At 31.7% G+C, this 9,627-nt stretch overlaps 1 protein-coding gene and 1 long non-coding RNA gene across 2 annotated transcripts in view; one reads left to right on the forward strand and one right to left on the reverse strand.

Annotated features, from left to right (window-relative positions):
• The window catches only part of LOC105457984, a 2,692-nt gene extending 2,023 nt beyond the window's left edge, over positions 1 to 669 (reverse strand). Inside the window, exon 1 of the long non-coding RNA XR_975470.1 lies at positions 581 to 669. This is a non-coding gene — a long non-coding RNA (uncharacterized LOC105457984). The remainder of the gene's footprint in view (positions 1 to 580) is intronic.
• LOC105457985 overlaps positions 1 to 6,855 on the forward strand; it is a 9,368-nt gene extending 2,513 nt beyond the window's left edge. The window contains exons 4-11 of the mRNA XM_011702988.1: positions 605 to 798; positions 963 to 1,113; positions 1,190 to 1,234; positions 1,818 to 1,989; positions 5,164 to 5,546; positions 5,706 to 5,998; positions 6,079 to 6,186; positions 6,248 to 6,855. Of these exons, the coding sequence (XP_011701290.1) occupies positions 605 to 798; positions 963 to 1,113; positions 1,190 to 1,234; positions 1,818 to 1,989; positions 5,164 to 5,546; positions 5,706 to 5,998; positions 6,079 to 6,186; positions 6,248 to 6,383 (1,482 nt within the window). The 3' untranslated portion in view covers positions 6,384 to 6,855. The remainder of the gene's footprint in view (positions 1 to 604; positions 799 to 962; positions 1,114 to 1,189; positions 1,235 to 1,817; positions 1,990 to 5,163; positions 5,547 to 5,705; positions 5,999 to 6,078; positions 6,187 to 6,247) is intronic.
• The last annotated feature ends 2,772 nt before the right edge of the window (positions 6,856 to 9,627 follow it).

The following is a 9,627-nucleotide window of genomic DNA, read 5'->3' on the forward strand; positions in this document are numbered from 1 at the left end:
AAGAAAGTTAGATCAAAAGTTAATAGTTACCGATAAAATGTAACTAAATTAAGTTAAAAGTTAAGAGCCTAAAATGTAACTAAGTTAAGTTAAAATCATTTAACTTTTTAACTTAACTTTTATCTTTTTAACTGGGCACTATCCAACCCTGCGGACAGGAAAGTAAAACTGTTATTTAATTGTTGTGGAAGTCCAAGTTGTAATGAATCTATGCTGAATTTTTTGTGTACATCTAAATATTTTGCACTCCGTTAGTTGCTCGTGACTTTTATTCATTCTGTTCAAATTTGCGTTTAATTATTTTGGATTTAGTTCACAAGATCCCAAAGTTTTGCTCGATATTACAGTTAATTTAAATTTTATTTTGCGACTTTATGTATCGCAATAAGGACTTAATCAAATGATTTGATGTTATCAAACATGATTAATCGAAATTAAATCATGTTTGTATTAATAATTGTTATTTACTTAGAAAAAGTATATATAGTAGTAGTTTAAATGTACAGTTTGGCAGGTATGCTCTTTCACATTTATTGTTAATGTTGAATTATATTATTAAATTTATTTAAAAATGATTTACTTCAACAAATAATTTATATTCCAGGATGATGTTTGGCTATCGTTCAAATATATCTTTACAGGATGCTATGCACTTCGGTTTCACATAGGTAAGCAGAAATATATAATAAGAGAGCCTGCATTTCTGAATACTACTTATCAACGAGCGGAAGCTAAAGAACCACAGGTCATCTGTAGATATAAGGACATCGATATAAGGCACTCCAATCTTGAGAAAAGGTAATGATAATATTACAAGAGGACCCTATATGTTACTTATAATACACTTTCTACAATTTATCAAAATATTTTAGCTAATGACACTTTTCTTAAGAAACGTGTATCCATTTAGAAACTTGATGTCGTAAAAATATTAAATAAATATTGCATTTCTATATTTACAGAAAAGTAAAAAACTTCACATTAGATGTTTTCGTACCAGGTTATACAGGATATTACCTTAACGTGACGTTGATATCGCCGCGGAATAAAGACCTAAGACAAATTTGTATCTGGACAGGAGAACCATTAATATATCAATGGTCAATTAATCTGGTAATATTTAAATTATTAAAATATAATTTCTTTTTTTTTTTAGCAGTTGATATTCTTTAAATTTTTGTTTTTGCAGGCAGTTCCCGATGAATTTACAGATAAACATTGCAATGTAAAATTGGTAAATATTTTTTTTTAATTATGTGAGAATGTACAGTCATGGACAAATAGGTTTTGACACTTTTTATAGGTTTCTAATATTTAATATACATAATATATATTTTATGTAGATAACTAATATTTTGCAAATGCGAATCACGGTGTACTATCTTTAATTTCGAGACAGTATAACATCAATCGTGGTTTGTATTTGCAAAATATTAGTGCGTTTTGAAACCTATAAATAAAAAAAAGTGTCGCAACCTATTTGTCTATGACTGTACATTATTTTAAAGCTATCAAAATATTTATATTTTTTTAAATCTACACTCCAGATCAGTTTGAAAACACCAATAAAAATGCAGATAAACTATATGATGCACTAAATTACATGAAAATTACATGAATCGATAAAAACGAAGATAAGATTGTTTTCGATTTTATGAAATAATTATTTGAAGAATTTAAAAGATTTGAAAAATTACTATTAAAAAAAAATATATTATGGATATATTTGAAAAGTGTTTCCAAACTTTTGGCTTGCACTGTATATTCAGATATGCACATATGTAAATTGCATTAAAAAGAAAAGAATTTTCAAATAGGTCAAGCCAATGGAAGAAGGAACACATAAGAGAGTACGATGTAACTTTCAAATAGAAACGCCAACTGAAGGTCATTGCTTTCTGTATCAACTGATTGACGAACGATGTGAGCAGAATACTATATGGAATCCATATTATGCAAAAAATAAAGTGCCATGTTTATGGATACAGCGTAAGTATGGGTATAATGACATATTACAAAAATAATATTACAAAAAATAGAATTAATAGGAATAATAACAGAACAGCTTTTCTAATTGATGTACGAAGTGCATTCATGTCGTAAGATATCTTAATTTTTTTCTCGAAGATGAGAGTAAATATGAATGACGTTTAAAAAACATGAGCGTTCGTTGGGGATGAATAAGAAAAATGGCAACATCGTCCAGCTCATAAAATACTCGTGGCATCGACTGATATTAGAATTGTTTTAAGACACTAAAAATAATGATGTTCTCAGAACAGTGTTATCGTCTGTTCTCTATTTGTAAGGGATAATATCCATCGATATTTATTGTCAATTGAGTGAAACATGGATATCGTGAATATGCGTTCGTGGAGACGACAGTTAGAAAGGTGAAGCTTGTCCACACATGATGCTCGACTTTAGTGCTTAAAGTATAGACATACCACCTTGATCAAAAAGTTCCCGACTTGTCCTCGTGTGGCGCTCTCAGTTAACCGATTTCAATTCGGTTTATTTTGATAGATTGCCACAATTGTTCTTTACGTTCCCTCCAAATTTTAGTGTCATCGGTTGACATTTGTCAAAGTTACAGTGTTTACAGTGGAACAACTTTTTGCATCTTTGCGATTTTTTGCGATCTTAAAAATGGATACAAAAATTGAGCAACGTATTTGCATTAAATTTGATGTTAAAAACCAAATTAACGTCCTGACGACGTTGGAAATGTTGAATAAGTGTTTCGGCAACGATGCCCTGAAGCTAACAGCAGATTGGCATGGACGTTTCCAAAGTGGTCGCGACTTCGCGAGTCCGTTGACGATGACGAGCGCTCCGGCAGGCCATCGACATCAACAATCGAGGAACATGAAATTCAAAATTTATTGGCTACAAACCGCAAATTGACCATCAGAGAGTTAGCAGAAGAGAAAATCTCGTTTGAATCCATTCAGAGCATTTTAACCAATAAATTGGACTTGAAACGTGTCGCTGCGAAGTTGATGCCGAAAGGGCTGAATTTTTTGCTAAAACATGACCGTGTTGACATCGCGAAAGACATGCTTTCCATGGTCGATTCCGACGAAATATTCATCAAACGCATCATTACTAGCGACGAGATGTGGGTTTACGAGTATGACACACAAACAAAACATCAAGCGAGTGAATGGCGTGCTCCAGATGAACGGAGACTGAAAAAACCACATCGTTTTTAGTTAAAAAAGAAGGCAATGCTCACAGTTTTCATCGATTTCAATGGTATTGTGCATCACGAATTCTTGCCAGAAGGCCAGACAGTCAATAAGGAGTATTATTTGGATGTTATGAAATGTTTGTGCGAAGCAACTCGCAAAAACAGATTCGATTTGTGGAGAAACAACTCGTGGATCTTGCATCACGACAACGCGCTCATCTCACAATGCACACCTAATTCGTAATTTTTTGTCCAAAAACAACACGAATTCCATCCAACAGCCATCGAATTCACCTGACCTAGCTCCATGTGACTTTTTCCTGTTCAACTGACTCAAAAAATCACTTCGAGGAACGCGTTTCAGCAGCAAAGAGGAGGTCATCAGGAAAAGATCATCCTGAAGGCCATACCGAAAATCGAGTACCAAAAATGTTTCGAGGACTGGATCAATCGCTAGCATAAGTGCATTGCAGTCAGAGGGATTACTTTGAAGGCGACAATATTGATCTAGATGAATAATTTTGTATTTTCGATTTTATGAATAAAAGTAAACGGAAACTTTTTGATCAAGGTGGTATAATAGACATAGGGTGTGTCATTTATCGTGACACATCCAAATATTTCGACAAATACGTAAAGTGCGAAAAAATGTTTCAGTGTTGTAAAAGTTATAAAATTAATTTTATTATTTTTCTTCCTTCATCCTATAACTTTTGTCTGAAACCTTTTTTTCGTATCTTATGTATTTTTCGAAATATTTGAATGTGTCACGATAAATGACACCCTGTAGAATAGATTCCACATTGGCTGGGTTTTTTGATAGAAGGGGCATTCTTGACAGAATGGTGTGAGAGGCAAAATATCAAAGTTTTTTGCCCTTTACTATTATGGTTTAAGGCTTCTGACTAGTCACCGCGTGACCATATTGGAATTTCGTCATAAGCGAAAAATGTCACGTAAAAGTTTCTTGCATGCTACTTTTAAATAAAAAAATAGGATTGCTTTAAAAAATTTGTAAAAATGGATGGAAACTATCCTTTTTTTCTCCCAGGCAGTAAATAGCCGTAAAAAGCACGTGAAGTGAAGCCTATTTAGATAAGAAAACACATGACTTGACAGCTGTTGAAAGGAGTGAAAAATATGCTTTTACATGTAAAATTCAAAGATAACACTACTTTCCATTCATTTTTAAGAAGTATGAGACAAGTCACATTTAAGCACATAATAAATGGCATGCAAGAAAAAATTTCGTTGTCAACACTTTTCACAGTAAGGTCCGTTCTACAATATGTCGTATGCCGTATATCGTAAGTAGTAAGAATTGATCAATCATAGTCAAGTATTGGCCACGTTCCGCAGACGAAGCAGATGAGTGAGCGCTTATGGTGATTCGCTGGATCTGAGTGAATAAACCAATCGTAACAAAGAATCACTGAGCGCTCACTGATCGGGACTGTCTGCTGAACGTGGCCATTCTCTACATTTGATTGTGATTGATAAATTCTTACTGCTTATGATACATATTGTAGAATTCTTACGGCTTACAACTTATGATACCGATATATGATGTACTGTAGAACGGGCTTTAATACAATGAATAAGAACCTACCGCGATATAGTATCGCCACCGTCAATGCAAAATTTTTGGCTGATTGTCTGACAATGAGTAGTCAGCAGCCTTAAAACACTTCCAACATCAGCCAATACCCCATTCTATGAACGATCATTTTATGAGCCGGACAATGTTGCCATTTTTTTTATTTATCCCGATCAAATGCCCGTGCCTTTTAAAATATCATTTCTATTTCCATTACCAAGAAAAAAAATTAGGAGACTTTACAACTTGGATGCACCTCGTGTTTTAATTAGCATATTAAGAAAGTAGTTTAAACTTCGCACGTAAATATTAATTTTACAAATAGTTTTTTTGTTTAGATATAAACTAATACTTTTGTAAATAATATTTGTAGGTTGCGTGAAATCTTACGATCATTGGTTACACGTCGCGACCGTATCGAGAGAGATGAAATCAGACAAGGTGCTGAGCGCAAGTTCATACCTATTGCTGCCAATTATTACCATTGTGCTAATTGTATCAGCAATTGGAATATTATATTTCCGGTATTATTTGTGTAATCGAAAGGAGGAAGTCAATTTGTATGTAAATCCGCAGCACGATGATTCTGATTGTCCTAAATCCATCGATTTCGGTATTATTGACAATGTCAGTGAGAAGGAAATCGGTAATCCTTCTTGCGATGATATTGTTCTTCTTTACACCAATAATTCATCATCTTTTATGACGTTGATGAAAGACTTTCGTGAAACACTTGCCAAGATGTGCTCTTGTTCCGTAAGTTTTTGATGTGTAACAATTAACAATATATTTTGCATATGTTAACGTATATCACAATTTATAAAATTAATCAGCATCACTCGATTAAAGTCTTCGCATTTATATGATGCAAAATAATGCGAATGAGTAAGATCGTTACAATCGTTGTTCTTAAAGGTGCATGACTGGCATAACGGAGCTGTGTGGAATGAAGTGGCCAAAGTTGGTGCTGTTTCATGGTTTACTGAATTACTTAACAACGAATGCCGCGTCATTTGGATAGATACACCGGTCACGAGATCCGTCGTTATATCAAACTCGAGGGACAACGAGTCGAATTTGGATAAGCTCAGTAAATATTATGAAATACACGATTTTCGCGACATGGCATTTCGCGCTGTGCTCGAAGTGGCAAAGAGCAAAGTAAACGACAGCGTTGCGCGTCAGTACCGCAGACATTTTGTCGTAAGGTGAGCTCCAATAATTACCTATTACAATTATCTTGCTATAACCCCAAATTACATTCAACGTTTATTCGTGACGTGTATAGGTTCGAAGGGTTAGAAAGTACGGCAAATGTGAATGATCCATTCTTAGATCTCTCTCCTCACGCCCGATATTACATGCCGCAACATCTCATGCAGTTGTGTTCGGATCTGTAAGTATATCGTATCAGCACTCACAGTATTAAGATAATTATAATCGAAAAATGCTTTTAGATCGGTGGTGAAACCAGAAATTTCTAAATATAAGATAAAGGTAGAAGAAGATCTTTATCGTCTTTTCATATACCAACTTTACAAGTCTCAGACGCAACAACGTCTAAAATTTATAAAGATGGAATCAACAATATAAAGTAACTGTAAATTATTTTAAGCTCTTTCAGCGTTATCCACAACTATCCGACACAACAAGATCTCATACGTATTTTCTTAACGCGAAAATGTGATTGCAAATGCACAAATTTGTTATGATATCAAAGATACTACCTCAAATTGTATGTATAAAAATTGTATAGGGTAATCAAAATTGTATACAGTAATATATAATTTTGATAGCTGTCTATAAATGTTCTCCATCACGACAAGATTAACATTTGCAGCAAATATAAATCATTCACTGATTTATATTTGCGGTTTTGTCTGATTCTTTCTTTAACGATATTAGTGTAAGGATCGTTATCTTGTACTCTCAGGATTAATTATTTGTAAATCGTTAAATGCAATTTCGCATAATTGCTATGCACAGTTTAAGTTTTAACTAAACTTTATACATTTATTATGTTGATATAGATATATAAATATATATATATATATATATATATTTGACACATAATATATATTTTTAATAAAAAAGACTTTAAAAAATATATAAAACTTGTATCAATTAATCCTTATTATAATGTTTCTTATTTCATGTTATTTATATTAAATGTTTTATAAGGCATGTTTATAAAAATTTATAATATTGTTAAAAAAATTATAATACAATCAATAAAAATTAACAAAATTAATGAAAATTTATAATACAATCTTATACGAGATCTACAATAGGAATCGTAAACAGTCGTAAGTCTTAAAGCTTAGGAAATTGACCAGTCGATTATTCTCTTCATATTCGATTGTGATCAATTTCCTATGCATTATAAAATGCCTCGGAAAATGCATTAGATTCTGTATTAGAAAATATAGCGTTATTAAAAAATGCAATATCGATAAAAAAATTTGCGATTTATTGCTGCTTCGACTTGTAAGATAGAAATTGAATTCTTATTTTGCGTCTCAAGTAATCAATAAATAAACAATTTTCCATTGAAAGAATTTCCAGATAGTACACAATGTCCAAAATCGAGATATAAAACATTTTAAAGATGTCTTTAAAACTTCTTACGGTATAATGTCTAAAAGATTTTTAAACAGCTTAATATTCTGAATTCTCTATTTTATTAAACTGCATCAGAAATTAAACTAGTATAAACAAATACTACTTTTATTTTTATTAGCCACGTTTAGCAATTTTCATATTTGCTCGTAATAGAAATTTGAATATGAGATATAGATGTGTGATCATATGTTATATGGCGATAAATAAAAGAACCAAGGTTATAGTACCTAGTTAAAAAGATAAAAGTTAAAAAATTAAATAATTACAACTTAACTTTACAGTTACATTTTAGACTCTTAACTTTTAACTTAATTACATTTAGTTATATTTTATCGGTAACTATTAACTTTTAATTTAACTTTCTTGATGTTGCATTTTCAGTGCTTCTTATAAACTGCTTCCTAAAAAATACTTATCTATGTCGATGTCTTCAAACTTGAATTTCAGAACGCACATCAAGGCAAGTTATTAATCTAATAAATATAGCGGAAAGGAATCACGTATTGTTCGTAGGTTTTCTATTGGATCATGTTGGAAGACGTTCGTTGAAATCAGGCTTCTTTTTGCCTGACGGAAATATAATAAGTATAACAAATATACACTTTATTTAGAAAGTCTGAAATGGAAAACTTATGAAATGAAAAAAATTTTAATTTTAATTTTTCAATTACATTTTTTTATTATCTTAACTTTTAATTTAATTAATTTTATTATGGATTAACTTATATCTTAACTAAGTTAAATTTTCAAGGCTGTTAACTTTAACTTAACGTATAGTTAAAAAAAATTAACACAATATATAAAAGACAAGCCCATCCTTATAATAACAATAAAAAATTTAGTGAAATTAGGCCAAACTAACGAGCAAATTAAAACAAAGATAAAAGCATTTATCAATCTTTTAATACAGAAACAGTTTAAAATGGATATACGCGGTACAAAAAAAATTAACTTATCCAATCCTGGAAAGAACTATTATATAGATTGAGGTTGCTATACATATTTAATATTGGTGTGTTTCTGTTATTATTTCGTGACAACAGATTATGTTGTGTTTCTGCTGTGTTTTTATTGTTAGGTATTTTTTGAAACGGCAGCGCATGTGTGCTCTTGATTTCTGCTGTGCAAGCAGATAAGTTTGATTTCCGATGACATTTGTATGACATTTATATGATATTTGTATCATATGTTATGCTCAGTTTTTGTTGAACCCGAGTTCTGACTTCTGACTACCGATTTGCGTGCTGCCTCAGCTAATTAAAGACTGTCAAGAGCAGAGGCGTACCTAGGGGTTGGCGAAATGGACCTTTGCTAGGGTTACAGGCTCAGAGAGGGTAAAAATTATCTGTTTCCAGTTATTTATTATAAAATCATAAGTTTAGACAAGAGGCGGACTTCTATTTTTCTAATTAGGCGATAGATCCCACAAGGTGCTCACACCCTGTGTCCACACCCGAAACTTAAGCGGGAAGCCTAGCTGGTTTAGCACGCTGAAAAATTAGGTGATTTTTTTGGAATTTTTTTTTAGGAAACTATTCAACCAATCCTTTTGAACTTTATAGGGTAATTTCTTATACTATTGAACTAACGAAAAAATATTTTTTTTGCCAGAAAAAAGTATTTATTATGCAAGTAACATTTATACAACATATATGTAATAGTAACATTTATTCGGCGTTGATGGTGTTTGGTGGCGTGCAAGGTAATTAAAAAATTATTTATCTGATTGGGCCTTTGCACACATCTGCACAAATATTTCTCCAATAATTTGAACCACAGTTTATAATAATATTATTTAATTAAATAATTTTTAAATAATTGCATATTAACACAAAAAATTTTTTGTTAAAAATCATCACTTTTTTTCCAAGTGTCGCGATTTTCACAATTTTGCATTATTTTCTTTAAAAATAGGTTCAGTTAATACGTAAACTCTTAATAAACAATAATCTTTTTGGATTTTTATTTCAGACAAATACAAGCGATGCTATATTGCGTATAACGCCGCCCGCCGACGCGCCGAATAAAAAGTTATTATTACTTGCATAATAAATACTTTTTTCTGACAAAAAAATATTTTGTTGTTAGTTCAATGGTATAAGAAATTACCCTATAAAGTTCAAAAGGATTGGTTGTACAGTTTCCTAAAAAAAATTCCAAAAGTCAATATTCTAAGTCCTAATTTTTCAGCGTGCTAAACCAGATCCCCCCCCCC

The sequence above is a fragment of the Wasmannia auropunctata genome, unplaced genomic scaffold (genome assembly GCF_000956235.1).
Source record: "Wasmannia auropunctata unplaced genomic scaffold, wasmannia.A_1.0 LD334829.1, whole genome shotgun sequence".
Lineage (NCBI taxonomy): Eukaryota > Metazoa > Arthropoda > Insecta > Hymenoptera > Formicidae > Wasmannia > Wasmannia auropunctata.